The following is a 25,351-nucleotide window of genomic DNA, read 5'->3' on the forward strand; positions in this document are numbered from 1 at the left end:
CGCTGACGGCGGAGGCGGGGAAGCGCGAAGCGGCCGCGTCACGGAGCCCTTCGCCGCGGCCATTGGCGGGGCGCGGGCGGCGCTGCCATGGCGCTCTCCGGGGCGCCCCTTAGGGTGTGCATCGTGGGCTCGGGGAACTGGTGAGTACCGCCCCGAGGGGACCGCAGCGCCGGCCCGGTCCGAGTCTCCTCAGCGCCGGGGCTGCGGGGGCTGCGGCCGGTGAGACCCCGCGGCGGCTGCGGGAGGGGCGGTGCTGTGGTGGGCGTCCGGGCTGCTGAGGCGGGCTCGTCCCGCCGCGCTCCCATTGCGAGGTGCTTCCGCGAAGTGAACGGAGGAAGAAGCTGCGGAATCGATAGCAGCTTCTGTCTTCTCGACCCTTCAGTGAAGGTGTTACTTCGGGGTATTTTTAACCTGGCGTTTGTAGTGTGATCAGGTGACGTAGGCGTTCAGGATCCTGAGTGTAGTTGGTAGCGCGGCAGGTCGCTGCTGACTTCTGCAGCGCTCCGTTTCCATCCAGCTGCCAGAGGCACGCGTTATGTTTGCTGAAAGCGACAGACGCGTTATTTCCCTGGGGAGAATATGGTGTTCATGATGCTTCTTTGTCTCCCTCCCTCCACTTATCTTTCCCAAGCACCAGTTTTACCCTGGGTGCTGTTTGCAATGAATAAATACAGTGCGTTATGTGAAAGTCTTCACATTGCCACTTTATTTGGTAATGCTAGGGATGTGTTATTTCTGTGGTTGGTTTGTTGGTTTGTTTTTTTTTTTTTAATTTTAAATCTAACTTCACAGAAGTTCAGTTTTCCAGAGAGCAAAGTCCTACAGTTTGCTGAACAAAACGTGATGCTTGTAGAGGCAACCTCAGGCTTGTTGCTTTTCCATTGCCATTGGATGTGGTTTTTGCATAACTTTGTTGTGGTTTTGCATAATTCAAAAAAATAGCAACTGCAGAAGTCTTGTTTTTCGTTGTCACGGGTTTTTGAGGGAATGACAGGTGTTTCAGCACAGCTTTCCCTTCTGGCTGTAAGGTGAACTGCGAGATGCTAATAGAAGGCAGAAGATGACTGAAATGTAACTGTTTGGCTGTGTGGAACGGGCTGCTCCAGGAAGTGGTGCAGTCACTGTCCCTGGAGGTGTTCAAGAGATGTGTAGATGTGACACTAAGGGACATGGGTTGGTGGGCAGTATTGGTGGTAGATGTGAGTGGTTGGACTGGATGATCTTAGAGATCTTTTCCAATCTTAATGATTCTATGGTTCTGTGTTATGCATTGCAGTTTATGTAAAAAGGAGTTGTGTGATTTGCTATATCTTTTGTTATTGCTGTTCTTCCACACTTGAAATCTAGCACAAAGTTCATAGATAATTTGACTGCAGACACTGCAGATATGATTCTTTTGCCACTCAAGCATTAGACACTTTTGACATTATTAAACAGATCCAGTCAGGTGAAAACAAAGTACATACACATGTGATTATACCTAGCAGGTAATACCTACAAATTCTTTTGTGAGTTTGTTTCATAGTGGATCAACATTTCTATTGAACTGGAGCCTGTGGTCCTAAAATGGAAGTGTTTAGTGATCAAATGCAAGGAAATAAAAGGAAATGAAAAAACTTAAATGTGCTTTATTAATGATATTTTGGGGTGTTATATTTAGGAAACATACATAACAGGAGTGTGCCTGGTGTTGACTAAGATGTAAACATGTATGTAGTTGAACTGAGTTGAGCGCTGCAGTTTGGAGACTGGAGGTTTTTTGTAGATCTCTGTGAGATGATCTTGTCCTGCAAGTAGCTGTAGGACTGAATGCCTTTGCTTTCTCACAGCCCTTTCTGCTATATCTGGGATGGAAAAAAGTACGAAGGGAGCTTGGCACAACAGTGACAGGTCAGAACTAATCACCTTGGGTAACAAATGGCTTCCAAACTCATTTGGCCGGTGTGACTGGGGAAGGTCACCTTAACGATGCAGTTAGCTTGGCAGGGTCTCTGACATCTGCTGCAAGATCATGGATCCAGACAGATGGCTTAAAAAAGGGGCAGAAGAGCAGTTGTGTGTTTTTCTCTTTGCCCATTTGTAGTTGTTCAGCTAGAAGATAATTGATCAAGTTAGAATCCTTACAAAATAATTATAATAATAATAAACCCTTGCTTGAAAGCAAAGAGTGTACACCTTGGGAATATATGTGCCTTGGAGCCCCAGCATAGTGGCCTGATTCAGTTAGAATGCCACAAGCACTGCCTCTGACATGTATTGTAGCCGTCTTATTTGAGAGTGCTTTCAGGACAAGTTAACAAAGGCTGTGGGACCAGAATTTGCTAGAGCCAGCCCTTAGTTAATCGACTTGCCTAACTTGAGCATGGACTGTAGGATTTGGAAAGGTGGGTGCACGTACTGGGACAGAAGGATTCATATGTCTGGGAGCTTGCTGTAGAAAAACCGGAGATAAAACTTATGGTTTAACTGAGATTTATTTTTAGGAAAAAGTGATAGGGCTAATGATACAACGTGCGTTTGCATACTGCGTCCTCCACTAGTGGTGATAACAGGGCGAGTTTAGGAGTTTCTGGATTAAGTTTTTAACTTTTAAAACAATGTGGGGAAATTAGAACTATTAGAACACACTAATAGTGAAGAACAGGAGATGGAAGTGTATGATCCTACGCAGTGAGTTTCAGACAGGTCTTTAAAAGTGTTAAATAAGGATTATATGGGATTGAGCTTGGGCCTGCCCTTGGTACCGGTTGCAGGGAAGAGAACTTTACATTACTTAAATAGAATTTCCAGACAGCTGGAGTACATCAGGCTAAGCTTTGTGAGGGCTTTGTTCATTGCAGATATCTTTCTGTCACTGATCAGATGTAGGCACCAGGATTTCAACCTAGCTCATGCTAGATCTACTATTATTAGGAATAAATTGTCAGGAGTTGGAGTTCCTTTGCCTTGTGTTGTGTCAGGAGAGCCGCTACAAGACAAGCCAGAAATGCCAGTAGTGATTCCAGAGTACATACTAAGGAGTGGTAGGACGTAGAAGAGAATACAGGCTTGTCTGTTGGATTAAGAGGTGTGGGGAGCTGGTATTTTACCGTAAGCCATTTTGGAGTCAGCTGTTTGACCTTGCTGAGCTCTCTGGTACAGCAGTTGTTGCAACAGAACAGGAAATGGGGAACCACAGCAGTCAGACGAAAGAACATTCTTGAATTCAGGAACCAGACAGCTCTTCACTTTTCTTGCAGCCTTAGATTGTGTTATTAAAAAAGGCAGCTAAGGCGTTTTAAGTGCTATGTTATGATGGAATTAATGTCTTGATGAAGAACATGTGCTGTTGAGTGTTGTGGTAGCAAACTGAAAATCCCACTTGGGCAGTTGCTGAATTGTTATTTCTGTCTTTATCGACATGCCGTGTGTATGGAAGTTCAGAACTGAAGACAGTGACTTACCAGGATCCAGCCTTTATATAGAAGTCTGTCATAGTTTGCTCTTGGTTTCTGCGACACACACACCTGTGCTGTATGGAGCATCACTCTCAGTGTGGGGCTGCAGCCTAGAGGATGGGGCTGGTAAGCTGTCTGCTATTGCAGGGAAAGTTCCCCATGAGCATTGGACCTGGCTGAGAGCTCAGTAAGGGCCACCTGAACCCAAGGGGCTAACTGGTGTGTGAAGAGCTGTTGGAAAGACATGTCCCAGTCTTTTAGGGTGCAGTTTTATGGTTTGCCTGAAGGTTTACTTCAGGTGGAGTATTTTTTTGTGAAGTGAGAGTGTTTGTACCTTCTAATAAAGTGTGCTGTTCCTCCCTTCACCACTCCAACACCGAGCTCTAGGAAATCAGGGTATCATAAATTTAAATTGAAGGAGAGATCATAGGATCATAGGATGGCTTAAGTTGGAAGGGACCCCTCACTCTGGACACAGCTGCCAACCATGAAAGAGATGAGGAAATCTGCAGAAGTGGGAAGCCTCGGACATGTCACTCTGTATTTTTGTCACGTCTTTCCAGTTTATTTTTTATTTTTTCACTTCCATGTATGTTATGTGTAATTATGAAGCCTTCTTGTCTCAGGAGAGCAAGCTAGAGAAACAGGCTTCATAAAACCATATCTTTTAATTCCATACAGTATTCAGGCTAGGAGTAGAAGAAAAGGTTGTGTTTATTCCTCATCATGTGTTTAGCTCAGTAGTTCTGATTAATTTAATGGTCGCACAGAGATTTGAGCAGTAAAGATGCTCATCATCCTACAGGTTTTATCGTGTGCTTTTTCTTGGGAAAATCAGGGATAGAATTGTCTGCCTGCAAATGCAGAAGATGCTGTTGCAGTAATTAAATTCTTTGAGACAGGCAGGGTGAGCATAAGTCTTATAAATTATGCAAAATATAAATGCTTCTTGGCTTTAAATGCAAGTTGGTATTCTGCAGAAATTGAAGAATTACATCTTAGCAAAGAAAAATTGCCATTTCTGAAAGGTGAAACTGATTTGGTTTTAAAAAATTTAATATGCCACTTTTACCACTGCATTGAAGATATAATCTATTTGATTTGTGGAAATACAGGAACCCAAACTCCCACTGCACAGCCAGTAAGCAAACAAATGCTTCTGTCCTTTGTACTCAAGACACATTTGTTTGAGAGAAAGCAGCAGGTGTGAATGACTGGTGTATTCCCCACTTGCTTTACTGGGTCAGAAATGCTGAGTAGTAATTGGTCCAATAACCCGTGAGCTTCTGTTTGTTTAAAAGACAGTCTCTTTTTCTTGGGTAATATTTTTTTTTCTTTTTTATTTAATGCTTTTTTTTAAATATTTTTGTTTTGTTTCCTTTCCTGCAGGGGTTCTGCAGTTGCCAAAATAATAGGCAATAATGTAAAAAAATTGCAGAAGTTTGCTTCCACAGTGAAGATGTGGGTCTTCGAGGAGAATATTAATGGGAGAAAACTGACAGATATAATAAATAATGAACATGAAAATGTAAAATATCTCCCTGGATACAAGCTGCCAGATAATGTGGTAAGGCACGGAAGTTAAATTTGATGTATTTACAGAGCAGAGGGAATATCTCTCATGCTGTGAATGGAAATAGAAATTTATTTTGCTAACATTGTTATGTTTTATAATATTTCAAACTACATACTGTTGAGATCAGAGACTTGCACAAGTTCAATTACAGGTAAATGCAACATACTGTACTTTTTTACTGTTGGGTTGTTGGGTTTTTTTGCCTTGCTCTTGTTGTCTTTATGTTACTACAGTTTCTCTATGTGGAAGTAAATTGAAAATGAGAGCAAGGTTAATGGCTCTAGCCATGCTCAACATAAAAATGTGGCCTCAACTTTGGAAGGGAACTGGCCTGGTCAATTAGAATTGAAGGGATTTAAAGTATTCTTCAGGATGAGAACTAGGTTATTCCTGCAAGCCACCTGTGTTCATCTGATCCTCAGTTCCCTGTTGCTGTGTGCAGTCGGGTGTGTTAGGTGTAGTGCTGCCAGGGCAGGACAGTGGAACTGCACAGACACTCTGTGTTGGCATAACATGCCAGTGGGTGGCTTGCTTGGGAATCTTCCCCCAGAAACATTACCAGAAAAGTCTGCAGCAGCTGGCAGTTAGTAAAGATTTTAGGCAGGAGAAACATGAATTGCCATCAATTGCAAGGTTTGGGGTTATTCTTTTTGTTTTCTGTCTTATCTTTAACAGTCCCTTTCCCCTAGCCTTTAGCAACAGGCATGATGTTTCTCCCGTCCCTTCCCTGCTCACTCACATTTGTTCTTCTTTACCTGTGGGTTAAGCTTCTTCCTAGATTCTAAATCTTTGTGTTATTTTGTGATGGTCATCAAGTATTAAGAAAGGTGGAGTCCATGAAGTGTGAAGTAACCCACCTTCGTAAAGGCTAAACACATTGTACTTTTTACCTGTGCGACCTGCTGTAGGGAACCTGCTTTGGCAGGGGGGTTGGACTCGATGATCTCTGGAGGTCCCTTCCAACCCCTACAATTCTGTGATTCTGTGATTCTATGGGTGCAGACAGCAGGAATATGAATTAGAGCATATAAGAGGACTGGGGAAGAAATTTGATTGTTCAAGGAATTAAGGAAACAAGTTTTCCCAATGAAGCAATGTATCAAAAGTTCAGGTCATTTTGTCAAAGAGAAGACAGCTTCTTATTTGATATTTTCTGACTCAAAAGAGTTGTTTGAATGTTAGAGTGCACTTTGAATTTTTTTTACACTAACTGTACTGGTGACTGTGAAGATGCTTCTGTCAGGGCATGTAATAGATTATCTGAAAACCTCAATTCTTTGGTTTTTCTGGGATGCTTATGTTATTATTATTTTCGATTATGAAGCTCAGTAATTTATAGCATTCTGAATAAGACCCAAATGTGCTGTTACTAACCTAAGAACATTTGTGCATAGGGTAAATTTTAAGAAGTTATGTGGTCTTTCTTTCCCTTTCCTACATAGGTTGCTGTCCCAAACCTTAATGAAGCTGTACAGGATGCAGACTTGTTGGTTTTTGTCATTCCTCATCAGTTCATTCATAAGGTCTGCGATGAAATCACAGGACGAGTGCCCAAGAAAGCTCTTGGTATAACTCTGATAAAGGTAAAGCAAATATTGTGCATAAAAAACAGATGATATGTTGTGGATTTTCTAAAACCAGATAGTTTGCAGTTTAATATGAAAACCCTGTGCTACTCCCTAGATTGTTTCATTAAACCTTTTGAGGTGCAAGACTGGAATTTGTCTCAGTCGTTAGTGGAAGAAGAAAATGAGGCTGTTCACAAGACTTGAAAAGAAAGGGGAGAGAAATATGTTTTGCACCATCAAGCTTTGCAGTCTGTTATTTCTTGTTTCCAAATGCATCATTAGATGGAGAGCAGAGCACAAGCATAATGCTTTGATTGTTAATGCTCATCCCACACACTGAGTTAATCATTTTAAGAACTACTGGGAGAATTCTGTGTGACTGAGCTCTTGTTCATATCATCGATTAAGTTGCAACAACAGAGATTATTCAGCATGGCCCAAAAGGATTGTTCAGACATGGGAACTTGGAGTGGGGCTGAGATGCAGGAAGTAAGTGTTTCATTGGAGGCTTTATGGTTTTGGTGATAGAAGTTTTAAATGTTTCTTCTCTTGTGTTGTGGTTTTTTTTTTAGTTCCTCTGAGGTTATCAAGAATGCTTTCTACTTAGTTAAGAGTAGACCATTTTCTCAGCACATATTCCCTTGTCCGCTGTCATTTTTGGCAAACAATCAATTGATGGATCATTTAGGGATCAAAAAGTTCAAAAAGAAAAAAGAAGGAAAAGTACAAAAAGACCCTATGACTGCTGACCACAAGCTTGTCTTTAGTTTGACTAAACCCATCAAATTTGTGTTACTTTGTCAGTGCTGGCTTGATATATTACTGAGAGGTATGAAAAAGTAATGCTTCCTGAGTGCACTTGCTGCATTTTGTGGAAAAGCTTTCCATATGGTAGAAGGATAAAATGAAGCAGCATTAAAAGAGCTGAATACATAGCACCCAAACCACACAGCTATCTTAGATGCCCTAAAGCTATAAAACTTGCATTGCTTTGAAGCTGTCAGTTTATGCTTCCTTCTCCTGTAAGCTCAAGGTAATCTTTATTCTTCTGTAGTTTGCAAAATGTGATTTATGTTCTTATATCCCTAATGCTGGCAACAACTCTGATTAAACTGGTGGAGTAGATGAGGATTTATGTCAGCGCATCTGAAATCAGGACCTGGGCCTGCATTTCCTTGGCAGTACTGCTCAGAGTATTGATTACAAGTGCCTTAATGGAGTGTTGATTAAGGACTATGTGAAAAAAAAAGAAATAGGAAGAGAGTGCATGACCCTACTTGCCCTAGTATAGGTAAACTAATGACACCTGCTGTGCAAGGAAGAACTGCGTAGTAGGCACATTTCCTTGTCTTAAGGAGAATGTGAAACGTTAGCTTTTATCAAAAGCTATAACTGCATCATTATAAGTATCATTTAAGAAGAAAGGGTAGAAGTAGAATGCAATGTTGAAACTAATAATAGAGGCAAGAATGCACTCCTTCCCCTACTTTTGCAGCTTCTTTATGCGTGCTGTTTTCATTCAGGTCATATTTTAGCAGTCTCATTATGCTCACCTCACCACTAATGCAATTAAAGAGGTCTGTGTTAACTTTGGCAGTTAAAGTGCAGCTCTCTGAAAAATGTGACTAGTGGGACCTCTTGTTTCTTTGCTTTCTAAATTGCTTAGCAAGTTAGCAGTATGTCATCTTTAGTCTTCCTTCGTCTTACTTTTCTCCTTTTTCTTAACAGACAAATTTTCAAGCAAAGCCTAATGTCTTATAGTAAAATGGAGTCTTTGGGAAATAAAGGTGTTTGTCTGCTAGGTAATCTGTGCTCCTATTCAAACGTGTTGCTTTACATGAGGATTGATTAGCACTATCTATGAAAACCTAACAAATGATTGTGCAGATGAGTGGAGCCTGGATCATACACCACAGAGGGTGCAGCTCAGCAGGGAGCTGGGAATCAGGGAGCACTTGAAGCCTCCTCGGGCAGCCTCAGCATTGAGCTCATTTTCATCCATCTGTACACAGGCCTCAGGAATTGCATTGGCAGGCATTATGACCAACGGGTGAGACCACAGAACTGGACTTGCATTGCGCAGGGATCATTGCTGCCTTTGGTTTGGGGTGGGGAGTGTTTGGTTTTCGTCCTGCTGTCTGTCATTCTGTGTTGGACTTGGCTCTTCAAGAAACAGGTGCAGCATTCCTCGACTAGTCAGAAGTTGCATTTGTTTCATAGCAAAGCTGGGTTTTGGCACCTGAGCCTCTTTCATCAGTTTTTGCGTGGATGAATAATTGTTGTGTACACATGTAAATTTTTGGAGTTGTTCCCAACATGTGTATGTTTTTCTGTTTATGTTTGCTAGGAGGATGGGGGAGAGGCCTTGCAGTTACCTCATGGGAACATCTTGGTGCTCTGAGGGGGAAATGCAATATTTATGTGTCTGCTTGCTTTCAAATTCTTTTTTCTGTGGCTCATAAAAGATGAGAAAGCAGAGTGTGCATTAAGTGCTTGAAAAAATAATGCAGAAATGCAAGCACTGTTGGCTGTTATGTAGGCACTTCATCGTCTCTCGGCTGTACGATGTTTTGCCAGGGCTGTTACCTCTGGTCTGTGAGAATGCAAAACGCTGCATGTCTGAAATGCCACTACTGACAACATACAAATATGTGTGTGTGTATGTCTGTGTGTGTGTGTTTAGAGTAGTAGTAGCAGTAGAGGATCACACTAAAAGGCATAAAATTAAAAATAGCCATGCCTTCCCAACATTGAGAAATAGTACTGAATAAAACTTATATACTGTAGGAAAGAAAGACCATTTCAGCAGTCTGCTGTGTCCCTGTTCTAAGAGCTCAAAAAAAAATCTCTTACCTCATTCTGTAAAGTAGGAGAGAATGCTTTTTTGAAGAGTGGTCTTATTTTGTGTTTATGATACAAGCCATTCAGGGTACCAGATTGTGTTCTCCATTGCAGCATTGATCTCTATGGTGATCTTCTCTAAAGTCCTGTTTCTCCCCCTACTTTCACCTTTTGTGAAGAGTGTTTATAAATGACGATCAAAAATATCCTTATAAGTTGAAGTATTCTGGGTTGTTCAGCTTTCTTCATATCTATGAACTGCTGTTTCATTTGCAGTATTCTTAAGTTGATTAAAATGCATCTCTAAGAGTGAACTGCTATTGGTTGGACAGGAAGGAATCAGTTCTGATGTTTCTGTTCAGGTACTTCTAAACAGAAGGAATCAGTGAGATGGTGTTTTTGAGTTGGGATGCAGATCCAGATCCAAGTGCAGGCCTGATTCACAAATGATGCATCAGTGACACTTCACTATTTTTAGTGGGGATGTAGTAATAAGCAGCTGAGATTATGAACAGAGCTGAATATTATACAATCAATCAGATTGGAAAAGACAGCTAGTTCAGCACTTCTGAGAGTCAGAACTGCTATTGAGAATGGGAATAACAATGTTACCATCATCCGTCCCCCCTGCCCCCCTCCCCCCCAACCTGTTGGTAGTTTAGTCCTAACTCTTGAGGTGCTTGGACAAGTTGCAATAGCAGAAGCTTTACTGGCATAGCAGCAAAGCAGGAAATTCTTCGTCTTTAGTCTCTATCTGGACAGGCCTGGGTGCAGTGCCCATGGACAAGAATTATTGTGCTATGCTTTCTTCTCTACTGTGTCTACTGAATGCCTTTTTAGTAATTGCGTTTAATGTTGGTTGCAGGGAATAGATGAAGGCCCAGAGGGACTGAAACTGATCTCTGACATTATTCGAGAGAAGATGGGAATAGACATCAGTGTGCTGATGGGAGCAAACATTGCCAATGAAGTGGCAGCAGAGAAATTCTGTGAAACCACAATAGGTAATGTCCCAAGTAATAACAGTGTTGTATGTTCTCCTCCTCACAGGTGTGCACTCAGTAGCTCAGATTTCATTGTGTTCAGCATCGGAAGCTCTGGGATCCTTCTGATTTTAATGTTGAATTTCCTAGAATGTTTACATGTCCAAAAGTGCTGGGAGAATACTGGGACTAGAAGGAGAGATGAGTGCAATTTTAACATGTCTCACAAGAGTTTGACCTTAGTGCAGGAAATGCTATGCACATTTTTGATCACCCTCCACGTAGCAAACTGCTTTATTTTATTGCTATTCTTATGATTTTTCTTGGATCTGCATGGCTTGATATATATAAATGACTCTATATTGTGTATTCCAGCTCAGCTGTTATGGTCACAGATGGTACCTACATGCATGTCTTTTTTAGGTGTAGGTGTCGGTGTCTTTTGAGTTCTCCAAGTAGTTAGTTCACTCCAAAGCTAGGAATGTGTTCAGTTCTGTGTTGGTGTCTTGGTGTCTGTAACCTCTGCAGTACAAAGGCGTCTCTCATCTTGCATGTCACAAATTCTGGATAAGCATATGTGTGTATGTATACATGTACATGTACTCATACATAATAGAGAGTTAATGTCATTTTTTCAGTGTTCATTTTTACAGTTTTGTGCTTTTCTTTCTTTTTTTTTTTTCAGCTTTCTAACTTCTTACTAATGGTTCTGTATTTTAATTTATTTTTTGAATGGTTGCATTACCTTTCCATGTTTACAAACAGCTGTGAATGTCAACATGCTTAGTTTATACAGTGTCCTTGACCTGCCTTTATCAGTAGGCATTCTTCTAGAATGAAGGCCTTAAAATAATAGGCGGAACTGCACCTGCTTTATTTCAAATTTACCTTTGCTTTATTATTAACTGTTATTTTAAGGAGAAAGATCAAAGAAAAAAAGAGAGTATAAAGAATTGATGAGATTATTATTTGGAAGCTCTTGATGAGCAGGCAATGAATTACGAATCCAGAGAAACTCAGCATGAAGCTTTTAAGTGTGAAGGAGTCTGTTTAGGATGACAGCCTTATCTCTAGTTCCAAATAGTCAAACTTGTGCAGGAAAGACTAAATAATACCCAAATCAATTATTAATTGGCAGTTTTTATCCTTCCTTTCTCTCTCAACAGGCAGCAAAATCTTGGAAAATGGCCTTCTCTTCAAAGAACTCCTGCAGACTCCAAACTTCCGAATAACTGTAGTAGATGATGCAGATACTGTTGAGCTCTGTGGTGCACTGAAGGTAAGAGTAACAGGCTGCAGTTTGTGCACAGATGGAGCAGTGATCCTTGTAGAAAAAAAAGTGGATATTTTCATTTAAAGAATCAAGCTTCTTGTACTTTATATAATGTATAAAATTGTTACATAACATTCCCTGAAGAACCAGATGTGAAAGTAGGCAGCAGCATGTTCAGTAAGTTGGCTTTTAGACACTTGTCTCATTATCTCTCAAGTCATCTTTCTCCGTCTTTCATGTCGCTTACACGTAAACAAGTGTTAATTTCACCTCACTGGTCAAAATATTTCTAAACACATCTTAGTTCACTTTTTCGTTATGCAGCGGTGCATTCACCAAAATGAAGTGAGAAGTCAGTATTAATCCTTGATGTCTGATGAGTGAAATGTTCTCCTCTCCTCTGACTTACGTAATGTGAGCTCTACTTTGTGCTGCACTTTCTCACCATGTGTATGACCACATACAAAAATGACTTGAATAGGAAAAAAAGCTGTTTTGGAGAGTTATTTATCTGGATTTTATTTTTTGGTTAAAAAATTGACGTTGACAAGAAGCCAAAACAAGCTTAAACATACTGATATATTTTTAGGTTAATTTACAGGCCGTTTATGAAGGGAAAGCATTAGTAGCTTGAGACCCTGGCCAATAGTTCACATTATCTGCTAATTATCATGGAAGCACTTGTAGAGTTCATAATGTGGCTCCACAGCCATTGCTTGAAACTGCTGCTGTGGTGATAAGCAAGGTTAGTGGGAGAGAAATTCCTGCGTATAGGCCCATGAAATAAGTCAAAAAACAAACACTACAGATTTTTTATTTTTAAATCTGCTCAGCTTGGTGTTTTCTGATTATCTGGAATTCTTGCTTGATAGGTGAGTTAATTCCCTGACAGTTTTTTCCTCTAGAAAATTCTGTAGACTAAATCAGCATTTAGTCAGCAGGCACTCAAACTCCATTATAGAAGTCCTAGACAGGCAACAGACCAATATTTCTTTGGAAGTGCAGAATAATTTAAATCAATTGTCCTTCTTGACCTGAAAAAGGGCTGAGGTCAAACTCTGTGGGTTTTTTGTAAGCTTGCTTTGTTCCTCCCTCCTGCTCCATTATTCATCTTGCAACCTGCAGGCTGAGCTCTGTAGTCGCATTTCTAAAAAGCTGTATATATTCTATGTGCTCTGGTGACTTGGTGTTGGTTGTGGTACATTTTGTTAAGCGAGCTGAAACTTCCAAAGAAGTGCATGATGTGACTAAAGAAAAATGTGAATTACAGCTGGTATTTTAAAACAAGTTGATCTTAGTATTTTGTACCTGATTGAAAAGCACGAACTCTCAAGTGCAGCTCTTGTTGACTGACAATTACTTTATTAGACTTGCAAAGTTACTTCATGAGAAATAATCAAAATTAGCATTACTTAACTTGAGGGAAGGAAGAAATTCGTATTTCAGAAGATGTCAGTACTGTGTCGTGTAAAGAGACAGGCATGAAACGAGAGGGTCTGCTCTTTTTCTGTAGTGATGCTGCGTCAGACTGACAGGAGCATCCGCACAAACTGCATTTTGGAATTCAGAAACAAGCAGATGCATGTGCTCGTCCAAACTTGCTTTTTTCTTACAGAAATAGTAAAAGCAATTCCTGTAGAGGTATTTAATGAATGAGAAATGCCACGGTGGGAGAAAAGCACATCCTTCCAGTTTCTGCATTTTTCCATATGTACCTGCTTGGGAAAAGGAGACTTTTCTTGGTTCGTCTGGCACCATAGGCTACCTCAGCACTTACCTCACTCTATTTCTGCAAGCAAGGAAGATTTCAGTGTGGATGATTGCCTAAAGGTTGGGAGAAAAAATACGGAAGGATAGTAGAGAGTGTTCTGAGCTCAGCTTTCCCTCACAATAATGATAATTTTAGGTTTGAAATTTGTCTTTTGAGGCATATTTAAATTCAGACTGTAATAACAGGTATTGCAGCTGGGTGATCATGAACACATGCTTTATTGCTATTTATATATGTGCACATATAGACTGAATATCCACTTCGTTCACTGTGTTTATATTTTGTGACAATGGGCAGATGGAGAAGTATAGAAATAGGTGGAGAGAAACTGCAGCCTTGCATCAGCTGAGAGACTGATAATGGCAGTCATTTAAAAGAATCCAATAATACTGAAGAAGAACATCTATCTCCAGTAACTTGTTGGGTGTGGGAACAAGATGTGCTTGGAGGGTTTTCTATAAGAAATTTTTCTTTTGAGGACTGAAGCACATTTCACATTTAGTCGGCAGCCTTTTCTAAGGAGTGAGGTCAGGAATGAACCAGTTTCAAACGTGGGTGGTTCAAAGTCCCTGGATGTCTTTATGGGCAGCCCAGCCGCAGGGCACCCTTGGATTCCAGCTGCCATTTGCCAGACAGTGTGGGTCCTTCCTAGGAAATAGTTAAAGGTGACTGGGACAGGGACCAAGGCGTGGGTGACAGTTCTTGCAGGAAGGAGAAAGAACCACAGCTGTGGTTGCCTTTCCCAGCAGAGCTTCAGGTCTTTCTCTAAATCTTAACTAATCTACAGCTTAACCTTAAGCAAAGAAGTGTAAGTGATTTGCTGCTTACCAGAGCATGTAACCCAGCATTCTCATATACAAAGGTGTTCCTTTGAAGTTTGTTTATGGCAACTGTTGTCAGATTGTCAGTCTAGCTACTGTAGAAGTTGACTGTGGTAATTACGCCTTCCTGAGATTAGTTGGAAATTAAATCCATGATTTATGTTCAAGTTTGCCAGGAGTAAGAAAATGGTTTATGCTGAGCCTCTTTTAACAGTCCTGCTGATACTGTCCTTAATTTGTTCAGTCTCTATTTGACCTCCTAGCTTCTACAAATTCATGTGCTGAGCTGTGGCACTACATCAAGGAACAGTCGATGTCCCAGATGAATTAAAATATCTGTGTAATACTTTAATGACCTATTTAATTAGGGTCAGAAGTGGCTTCTGAAAATGTCTTCAGGAGCACACCACAAACTTAGAGTAAACAGAGCAGGACAGGAAGCTGGGTATTTCTTAGCAGTGACGTGTGTCAGCAGTCTGCAATTTTGTTAGCTATGTTTTTTGGGTCATCTACTGCATTTGTGACTTCTAGCATGCTTGCAGCAGATCGTATGCAAATAGAAGATACACTTTCTCACTCACTCTGTAATACACTGTGGACACTGCCTGACATGAACATTTTTTTTCTGGAGTGTCCTTTCAGTATCCTGGTGATAAAATAACTTGAGTTCAGGCCTAGCTCACTTTGTACTTCAGGGTATGAAACCAGCCAGAGAGTCAGCTGTTACTGTAAGTATTTTAATAGCTTAAAACCATACTCAGTATAAAAGCACCCTGTGCATCTTGCTCATAGGATGCATGCTTTAATGGAAGAAGCTGTAATGCTGAGTGTGGGGAAACATTCGCTCAAGCACTAAGTGATTTTGAGAGCTCTGAATCCCACAGTCCAAGAGGAACATTGTATTGCAGTCATTTTGGGTTTGTTCTGATGGTATTTTTGCAGTCTTGGAACAGCAAGTTTGTCTGTAGGCTACAGTTGTCGTTACTTATTGGGTACAATAAGGTTTCAAGTAGCAAGCTGTCTGTTTTGAGACTTAGACACCTTTCTGTCCAGAATAAGATCAAGTTTTGAGGCTCTGTTTTATTTTTAAAAGCAGAGGCTTTTTTTCAGTAAAGCATAACTTTCTGTGTGTCGTAATTCAGTTTTCTCTGCTGTGTATTAGGCAAGAAGGAGTTGTCATAGATTCTTCAAGGATCTAAATGAAACCAGAGGATGGAGTTTTATAAGTTCACGAGTGCGGTCTGAGGGTTATGTTGACAGGTTATAATCATCTCCTAGGTGTGGGTGTGTATTCAAGAGCAAAAGGAGTTGTCTTGTTTCCTCATTTGCAAGCTGTGTGCAAGAACATATAATGGGGCATTGTCCAAAAGAAGAGCTAAGTGATTCAGAACTGGAATCACAGCTTCCCTTCCTCCCTACGCCATCTCCTCAGAAGTAGCTAGTCATGGTAGGACTTGCTTAAAACAATATTTGCATTACTCCGAGGGCAAACATTGTGAAAGGCAGAAGTAGTCAACAAATGCCATAGGTAATAATTGTACTGAAATTTATGATCAGATGGTCTGCTGCAAAGTGGAAAAGAAACAGGCACTGTCAGAGTGGGGGGGAAGAAGCTGCACTGACGGGAGTGTTCAAGAGGTACTGGAAAACATCCAGAAGTTGTTCAAAAATATTTTTGTTTTTGTCTTTGTGCTAAACATTTAGACTTCATGACCATGTGAGTTCCAGTTCAATGGGTTATCCCATCTGAAAACTTTTTGAATACCTCTTCGACTTCTCTCACTTTGCCACCAAGTGAACAGATATTGGAAGATGCTCTAGAAGAGCTGTCTGATCACAGCCAAGATGTAAGCCAAGATGAGCTCGAATACCAGCATTAAGTCTGATAATCTGCTGTTGCTGTCGTATCTGATGTCAAAATTTCTGTTTGCAGTTTGTAAGGGCTGCCGTTAGACCTTTACTGGTACTTAAAAAGCAAAGAGTGATCCATTTTGTAGAGGGAAGAAGCTGTGATGGGCACATGGCACTGCAACAACCTGCAGTTTTTCGTTCTCACAGTCCAAAAAGTGAAATAAAAATGGCTGTTTATCAGCTTGTTGCTCACTGTAGCAATTTCTGACTGCTGTTTTATCTTCAGCAACAGTTAAAGGCTTTTGTCTCCTGTATTTGTTTCTGTTTCTGCTGAGATCTCTGCTATTGCTGTTGCAGAAACATAATGCTGTATGTATTGCTTCCTTGTTTTCTTTATCAGATCTTCAGGATCCCATCTTGCTTGGAGAGTTGTTTTTTGATTTCTTTAATAACTAAGTATGGGTAGTCTGTGATTCCTGTTACTTGATCTTGTTATTTTACAGATGAAGAAGTAGCTTTTGCAGTGATTTTGCATCTCTGAACTAATCTCCATTTTATGTTTGTAAACAAAAGCTGATCATCATTTTCATGATGATTTATCATGAAAAACCAGTACAGTATTTGTAGAAAGCTGTCACTAGATCTAAGGAAAAACACAACTGTTTTTGCTTAGGAAAGGTTTCCTGTGTGATGAAACTTCTGAGAAGCCTTTATTAACAATTATTGTTACATGATCTCCATGTACTTAAAGGGGCTGAATGCAATTAGCTTGGCTGAATTTGGCCTCCTAGCATATCGGCATGAAAGTCAATACAAGTTTCTCAAATTACTTTAAACATAAAGAAACTCTGGGTACAGGGCCATGGGTGTCAGTCTATCTTCACCTCTACCTCAGGGTAGGAACAGGTTAATCTGGATAAAATCTTCTTTGGGTGTAGTATGGCATGCTTTTAAAAACAGTCAGTAAAAACAGCTTCACAGCCCCCGGGGCAGCTTGTTCCAGAGCTTTAACTATGCTTTTGTGTACTTGAAATAATTTGCTGACGTAAGACTTAATATCCCTTTTTTTTTTTCCTTTTTTAAGGTTATCCCATAAACCTTGGGAAAAAAAAATAGTGTTTTACATTAATAAAGTATTTGCAGTTCTTGAGGACATTGCACTCTTGTCCATTCACATCTTCTGGGATTCGGACTGAATAATTTTCCGTTTGTTTTTTCTCTTCTCACTAGAATATAGTGGCAGTAGGAGCTGGGTTCTGTGATGGCCTTCGTTGTGGTGACAATACCAAAGCTGCTGTTATTCGCCTCGGCCTAATGGAGATGATTGCCTTTGCCAGAATTTTTTGCAAAGGACAGGTGTCTACTGCCACTTTCCTGGAAAGCTGTGGAGTTGCTGACCTCATCACGACCTGTTACGGTGGCCGGAATCGACGTGTAGCAGAGGCATTTGTTAAAACTGGAAAGGTACCTTATTTACTGCGTGAAATCCACTGGTGCAAGTACTAAGCACTCCTGGTTTGTTGGAGTAATAGTACGGCTCTCTGAGCGTGTTAGCTGCACTTCTCTTTCACTTTTGAGTGTGTTACAAGGACAGAATGAGTGGGAAGGTGTTTAAAAAAAAGAGCTGGAGGGATAAGACACTGGGAGATGCAGATGTAGGAAGAAGAACATTTACAGACAAGAATATAGGAGGATACGTGTACTCACTCAAGTTTAATTTTGGGTAGGGAAAACCATCAGTAACATCTTTACTTCCATCCAGACAATGTTGTCAAGCTTACAAAAACTGTATCGTAGCTCTTCTTTTCTCCCTCCCTCTTGTTTAGTCTATTGAAGAATTGGAGCAAGAAATGTTGAACGGTCAGAAGCTGCAGGGACCACAGACATCTGCAGAGGTGTATCGCATCCTCAAGCAGAAAGGAATGCTGGACAAGTAAGTAAGAACAGATAAAGTGAGTTCTAGTTCTGCATGAACCTTTTTATCTCCATACCTCTTTTTACGCTTTTGGCCTTGCTTTTTTCATGAAGGTTTTGCCAAAAGCAAATCGCTGTAATAACAGTGGCTTAATCCTCAGTTAAAATGCAGAAAACAACGAATGAAACCTCAAAATAGTATTGCTGTCTCTAGAGCTAATAGTGTGATACCAAATCTGTGAATTCCCTTCTGTTTACACCAGGATGTGTTACTGTCTCCTATCATAGGAGATAGCAGAGTGTGCATAGCAGAGTGTGTTTTAACATGTGAAAAGAATAAAGCACGTGAAAGCTGAGCTCCCTAAAGAGACTTTTTAATGAGGCTCTGCAGCTCATTTCATAGTAGAAAATTCATTGCTTATCTCTGAAAAGAGGAGCTTTGTTATTAAGGATCCATATAGTTAAGTACAGTAGGTGCATCTGTCCGCATTGATTCTGGCTTAGATACTGCAGGTTTTTTCCTTATTTGACTTTCTGTTAGATCAAGGGTGAAACCTGCCATCAGCTTGTCTAGGTCAGTTTTGTTTTTTTCAGTATGAAATTAAGCAGGTTGTCCTGGTTCGTTCATCTGAATTTGAGTCAGCATATATAGGATTCCTAAATCCACACACACAGTTGTCTCCTTATGAGATTAAGGGATGCATTATTGCCATCTGTTCCTGTTGGTAGATGACAGAAAATCAGAATGTAAATGACAGCCAGTCAGAAGACCTGGCCTTGTCCTTACTTTTTCCAAAACAGTTTTTGAAATCTAGTTTTAATGGAGCAGCTATATTAAACTGACTATTTTCTAACCATCTCTCTGGGAGTAAGACACCTAAGCCTGTCTCTGCAGTGTACAGTGATTAATCTAACTGTAGAAAAAATAATTAAATATTGCCTTTGGTTCCTTCTGTTTATGATACTTTAAATAAGACAGGATACTGTTAGATTATTTTTTTCCTCTTGCTTTCTTATATTTTTTTCCTGTTATATCCTATAGCAAATCGAGCACATTATATGAATTTTTGGACAGTGTTTTTAGTGAAAAACATGATATCAGACAGTTCTTATATCTTCTGGTTCACCAATGTATGTGTTGGTTCTTCATGCGAGGTTTCATTCAGTAAGACTTTTGAAAGCAACTTGCAAAGAGTTTTTTTCAAGAACTTGCTTGTTACTGCTTTAAACACAAAACACGGTTAAAAAGTCATGGTTTCAAGGTGAAGAGGTAGGACACTAGAATAAAATTCCATATTCTCATCCTGTAAATAGACTCCCAAGGCTTTGTAAAAATACTCACAAGTCAGTAGGTTCAGCAGAAGAGCCTTGGTAACATTGTTGATGCCTATTAATATTTACAGCACAGTTTGTTTTCTCGTTTTGGGAGCGGTGGAACAGACCCTCTTAATGTGCTCAGGCATAAGATGTGCTTGGAGTTTGCTGGCCGTGAGCCTGCACTCAACCTTGATTCTTCATTCCCTGTGCAGACAGGCACAACTGAGTAATGTTCTCTGTGATAAAAAGCAAGAATTGTGCAGCAAGATGCGCTTTGTAGTAGTGGTCCTTCTTCTCTGAGCCTTCTGATGACCATCAGTGCTGTTTCTAAATCTGTGTGAAACTTGCTTTTTTTCCAGAAGGTGCACAATGTGTTTGTGGCTGTCTCATATAGACGTCATAAATTTGATTTCATTGCCTGCGTTTGTGTTATATTAAAAGCAAATATAGCCCCCAGCCCAATATATCATAGAAACTGAATAACAAGTGAGGCTTTTTAATAAATGCAAAAATCTTTACATATTTTATTCTGCATATTCCCTAGTAAGGACTTTACAACCTAAACAGTACCAAACAGCTATGTGACTATCTGCTAATTTTGGTTCCACTGATGAAGTAAAAACAAAAACTCAGTCAGCTGGATTGACTTGAAATACTTTCTGCTATTGCGGCTATTTTCATCTTATTTTCCTTGAAAATAAAACAGAAATGGATGTGCATTTCATAGCAAGACACAAAAATATTTCAGATAATTCAAAATGCAGTATTTCATATTTCAGCTCTTCCAGTAAGAGCCATAAAAAAATGGAGTCTATCCACAAGGATGTCTGTGCTACCACTTCTTTTCCTCAGTAATGCAAAATATTGCAAGTAGAGATTCGTTCAAGTAGCAGTGCTGTACCTGCCATAGTGGTACTGTCAGGTGGATTGCTCATGGCTTCTTTTTCTTTTCTTTTGAGGAGTCTCATTCAGGCTATGTGGTGATGCCAAAGTTAGCTCAGTATAACACGTCGTGGCAGAGTACGTTGGTATTCATGTGCAGTGCTCAGAACTGATTGGGAGTTCTGATCTGATTTGCCTCTGGGCAATACAGATAAAACCTTGGAGTCACTGATGGAACCACTTCCTCAAGGAGAAAGTGCAACTCAGAATAGTAGTGTGTGTGTCAAAAATTAGTCAGCCACCTTGAAATGGCACGTTTATTTTGCTGTACAGATAATTTACCCCTAAAATTCACTAGGCTGTGTCTGAAAATTGGACTCATTTATCTCTGCCTGGGATGGAAAACGAGCAAACGTAAAGTTTGTTGGCTGTGATTCCCTTCAGATTATAAAAATAGTCTGAATAATTTATGCTTCTTTGGAAATGCGCCTCTCTAAAAAAAAAATAAAATAAAATTGAGAGAGATGGCTGTTTCAAAATCCACATTTTGTTTTGGACTTTTATCATTAAAAACTTGACCTTCAATTTCTTCTTCTGTATCTTCATGGCATATTATCACAGTATTGTTTAGATACAATGCAAAACTGACATGCCAGAACTGCTGTAAGAATATCAAAGAAGGATGTGGTTTTGTTTCATTTGGGTTTGTTAGCTAACTTCATAGTTGTGCCATACATAATAAATGTTGCAGGCTCCATTATAGCTAGTTAGGCTTCTGAGAGAGTGACTCATTGTAGAGATGCATGTAGGTTCTGTATTTATCCAGCACTTTTCAGCTTACCTCGAGTGCTTGACAAATGCTAAAAGAAATTGATTTTTCAGTCTCCCTCTTTCTCTTCCCCCTCCTCATTCCATTTTGTTTCTTTCCTTTAAGAAAATGTTACAGAATAATCTTACGCTGCGTTTGCTTTCCCCCACCCTGTTTCCTTAGGTTTCCACTATTCACTGCTGTATATCAAATCTGCTATGAAGGGAAGCCTGTCAAAGAGATGATATCCTGCCTTCAAAGTCATCCAGAGCACATATAAAATCAATCAGGCCATTGTACTCATGCAGCTGTTTGCCTTTCAAATTTGTGTTTGAGTTCAAGTGGATGCATCATTAAGCTTCCTGCAAAGCTGCTCACTAGGCAACAGTAACGACACGAATGTCTTTGAATGGGTATTGGTTTTACTTTTACTGCCTAGTTTGACATAGCATGCAGTGTTGTTGGCTTGGTGACTCGTTGTACTGGCTAAAATATAGCTGTTTTCAAAAGCGCACTGCAGAAGTTGCACTACATGCACAGGCCGTACAGAAGTACTTTGTGTGAGTTCCTGCCACGTAAAACTCAGTATGTTGTTGTCTCTTGTTAAGGCCTAGTCCAAAATCCACTGGTTGCTGTGGGAAGAGTCCCACGAGTTTTCATGGAGACTGAATCACGCCTTTAGCCTTGAAATGTTAGGAGACTTTCTTTTAAAACTTTTTTTTTTTCCTGCATACACATCGAGAGTTTAATGTTTTCCATGTTTGTATTAATTTAAGCAATACTGATGCATGAAGAAGTGGTGATAGTTTTCAGGGGGCTACAGGGACCTTCTAGGGAACTCTGGTGATTAATATTATGACTTATAGAACTCTTTAAAACTGCCAGACAATTTTGAAACCAATTTATAACTGAATTTAAAGTTTTTAAATACGCTGTTTTAAAGGGAATGTGTTAGAGGGGGATCATTAACTCCCCTTCTGTTTTTTAATCCTTGCATTTTTGTATTTCAGTGTTTTTCCTGTGATGTTCCCAGTTGTTTGGCTCCTCAAAAATTCCATTTCCCAAAACAAATGGGTAACCTTGACCTGGGGGTTCTGAACCCTGGAGCCTAGGGTTCGTTTTAGTCTTGTGCCTGTGGTCATTCTTCACTAGTATGATTTGGTGAGTAGCAAAGGATGCTCTTGGAGTTTCCATTGCTCAATTTGTCATGCTGCTTTTCTAGCTTAAACACCAGCTACAAAGTGCTGCACTCCACACAACACTCCAAGGAGTATCCAGGGAATTCCCTGGTAGCTCATGCTTGAGTTTTAAAAAGGGTTGTACACCGCTGTGCTGATGGCATTCATTTCAGTGCCTGCCAGTGACTGATATATCAGCTGGACTGCAGTCCTGAACCAGCATCCCTAGAGAGATGAATTCTGAAGTTACTCTTTCACTGGATAAAACTTTAGTGGGTGCTGGATTAAGTCCTTCTGACCTGAAAACTTTGCAAAGACATCTGTCTCTTTTATTCCCTAGATATTTCAACTCTTTTTTTTTTTTTTTTTTTTTTTCCAGGCACTTTTGCTTTATCAGGGAGGCTAATTTTATTTATTATGGAAAAAAAAAAAAGTAATTTTTGTGGAGTAGTTTTGGAGGTTTTCTCAGTTGCTTGCTCGCTTGTTTTTTTAGGAAGGCTGATGCAAGAGAAGGCAGGTAAATGCAATCTTCTGTCTTAGTTTCTTTGTATACTGAACAGCAGTTTTTTGGGTAAAATATATGCTAGGTACATAAAGAGTGGATTTCACTCTTGTAGCTGGAAGATGAAGGTTAGAATCGAGTTTTACAGATCTCAGCATGAAGCCGATCACAGGAATGCCCATCACCTCTGAGTATCCACTCCAAACCTCTGAGCAGTATCAGAACTGATTCCCTTGTTTTCTGTCATTGGTGGTGGTTTTAGACCAGAAATTGTGAGCACACACACATCCTGAAGCTTTAAGGTCATTCAGAACTTGCTAAGACAAAAGGGATGCCTGTAAATAATTGACATCCTTAAGCAGCCTGGATAACTCTGGAATAATTTGGACACCTTGGTAGAGACAAAAGGATGCTTCAGTTCAGGGGTACCATTTTTTGTGCTCCAGTGATATTTAGTAATATTTTACCTTAATTTTTGTAAGATGTGAATGTCCTCAGATATTCAGAGTTCTGAAAGATTATTTTGCCTTATTTCTGATTTTGTGCTAAGTATAGTAAAGATAGCAAGAAATCAAGTAACAGATATTTGTGGTGATTGGGAAAATCACTGGTAGAGCAGATGTGGAAAAAAACACTGCTTAGACAATTAAAAGGATGCTTGAAGATTGGAAGCACTGTTACACTAACGCACACATGAAGCATACACTCCTCATTACTGCATAACTTTCAGTGTGTCTGCTCATGCTTTGTGTTGTGTTCTGGTTTTTTCCTAATGCCACGCTGGTCGACTTTGCCTTTATATGTATATATACATATATATATATAAACTTTTTTTTTACATGCAGTATGTAGAACAGTAGTATTTTGTAAGATACATAAAGGGCTAAATGTGGTAAATTAATATATATTTTAAGATTATTTCTTTTCCAGTAGTACTTCCACTGAAACCCCAGCATCTTAATTGTTTTGGTTTTATACAGAAGCCTTCTCAAGAGGCAAATCCGGAGGAAAGCCTTTTGTGGAACTCATTCCTCCTGTCTGTAATGGTATTCTCATTCTTTTTAGGCAAAAATTGAGATTTTGTTAACCCAGATAATTTAATTTCTATAGGTACTTTACCATTCATATTTGCTTTTCATACTTAGAGCATTCATTTTGGAACTAGATATTTTTTCACTACTGGCATTTTCTTCTCATTAAAGATCATGATGTGAAACTGGTACTGGACTATCAGGATCTTGTTCTACATATACTCTTTTTCCTAGTATTGGATAGTCTTACTGAAAACATTAACCCCTGTGTAAGATTTTTGCATACAAAGCTGTAAGTTTGTAACTAATTCTTCATTTATGAGCATTAATTACGAAAGAAGGCATGATCTTCTAACGATTTATCATCAGCTTGCCCTAGACATGCGTGCTGGTTTTGTTTAAAGATTGTGAATGTATGCCCATTTGAGGAGTTAGTACAAATAAACGTTTTCTCTTGGGAATCAATTTGGCTTCTCGTTTCATTTTGCATGGCTTGCAATTATGTTTTACTTAGTGGAATGTGGTCTTTTTGTACATAGTGATATGTAATGAGAGCGTATATGAGATGTGAGAACTAAAATTACAAAAAGAGTTGTATGAAGTCCTGTTGTCAGCATTTTTGTTTTTGCATTAGTAAAACAGTTTCAATGAAATGGTGCCTTTGACCTCTAAAACAGATTATTGCCTTCATTTCCCTGAGTTACTGTGTGAGCCACTGGAGGGCACTGGTTGGTAAGTGACCAATTCCACTTGATCTGCAGCCATTTTTCTTCCCATCTGTTTCCAAATCTCCTTAGATTCCTGTATGTTTGCAGCTGTGTTACACTGTGTTTGAAGTATTTGGGGATGGTTATGGTTCAGCAGCAGATGTAAGCATTGCAGATCCATCAGAAACTAGAGAATGGCCTCAAACACCCACACCTGACTACGCCTGCCATGCCTGTGTTCCATAGTGCTCCATCAGGACAAGTCACTGCCTCAGGTCGTGGACCATACAGTCTGAGATCTTATGACATCTCCTGAATCCCTGAAACATGCGTCCAGCAATGCTTGTTTCTGTTGCATCTTCAAGTTGCAAGAGGAAGTGATGACTGCACATTGTGCTCGGTTTTCTCGATGCCTACATCAACTAATAGGGGATGTCACAAGTACTTGACAAAGCAATTCCACTGATGCCTCTGTCTCCTGTAGAGGCGTGAGGGAAATGCCATCGAATCATGAAGTTCTTGTCAGCATTTTCATATGTGCAATTGCTCCAAGACTGGTGTTCCTACTAGGGATAGGTGAGCTGCAGCTGCTGGCAGGAAGGTTGCATTACTTGAAGTATATCTTCCTCATGGATATGAACGTGGATGTGAGCTGTCTTTGCACAGCTGAATTGTGAACAGACGCCATCTTCTGCATTAGCTGTAAAATCTTTGCTACCTGGTCACATGAGACAGAGACTACAGCTATCAGTTTGTGGCTTTTTTTTTTACTTAGTGTTTTTTCTAAGGTTTCTTGTGAATGAAGCTAATTCAGTTTGTTAGACAGTACTTAGTTGTGAAGCACTGTACAGTTAAGGAGGTACGGGCTTTTTTAGTGAACAAAATAACACA

General features: G+C 39.9%; 1 protein-coding gene across 4 annotated transcripts; it reads left to right on the forward strand.

The window, feature by feature from the left end:
• GPD1L (glycerol-3-phosphate dehydrogenase 1 like) lies at positions 1-24,218 on the forward strand. 4 transcript variants are annotated; one of them, XM_052695932.1, is made up of 8 exons: positions 1-140; positions 4,827-5,004; positions 6,456-6,596; positions 10,288-10,426; positions 11,572-11,684; positions 17,352-17,585; positions 17,948-18,054; positions 19,439-19,769. In XM_052695932.1, exons 1-8 carry the CDS (start codon positions 88-90, stop codon positions 19,650-19,652), a joined length of 1,179 nt encoding a protein of 392 aa, XP_052551892.1. In that variant the 5' UTR covers positions 1-87; the 3' UTR covers positions 19,653-19,769. The 4 variants fall into 4 exon arrangements, with proteins under 4 accessions (XP_052551892.1, XP_052551893.1, XP_052551896.1 ...); XM_052695933.1 differs by lacking the exon at positions 19,439-19,769 and adding an exon at positions 21,226-24,218 and having other exon boundaries at positions 2-140; XM_052695936.1 differs by lacking the exon at positions 19,439-19,769 and adding an exon at positions 20,312-20,757 and having other exon boundaries at positions 2-140.
• The last annotated feature ends 1,133 nt before the right edge of the window (positions 24,219-25,351 follow it).

Source organism: Tympanuchus pallidicinctus, unplaced genomic scaffold, assembly GCF_026119805.1.
Source record: "Tympanuchus pallidicinctus isolate F22 unplaced genomic scaffold, pur_lepc_1.0 scaffold3, whole genome shotgun sequence".
Classification (NCBI taxonomy): domain Eukaryota; kingdom Metazoa; phylum Chordata; class Aves; order Galliformes; family Phasianidae; genus Tympanuchus; species Tympanuchus pallidicinctus.

Bases quoted from the DNA above. Each gene is read 5' to 3' on its own strand.
- GPD1L (XM_052695932.1), top strand. From the start codon at position 88: ATGGCGCTCTCCGGGGCGCCCCTTAGGGTGTGCATCGTGGGCTCGGGG. The intron at 6,597-10,287 runs GTAAAGCAAATA...TGTTGGTTGCAG, and splicing joins TTGGTATAACTCTGATAAAG to GGAATAGATGAAGGCCCAGA. The intron at 10,427-11,571 runs GTAATGTCCCAA...CTCTCTCAACAG, and splicing joins ATTCTGTGAAACCACAATAG to GCAGCAAAATCTTGGAAAAT.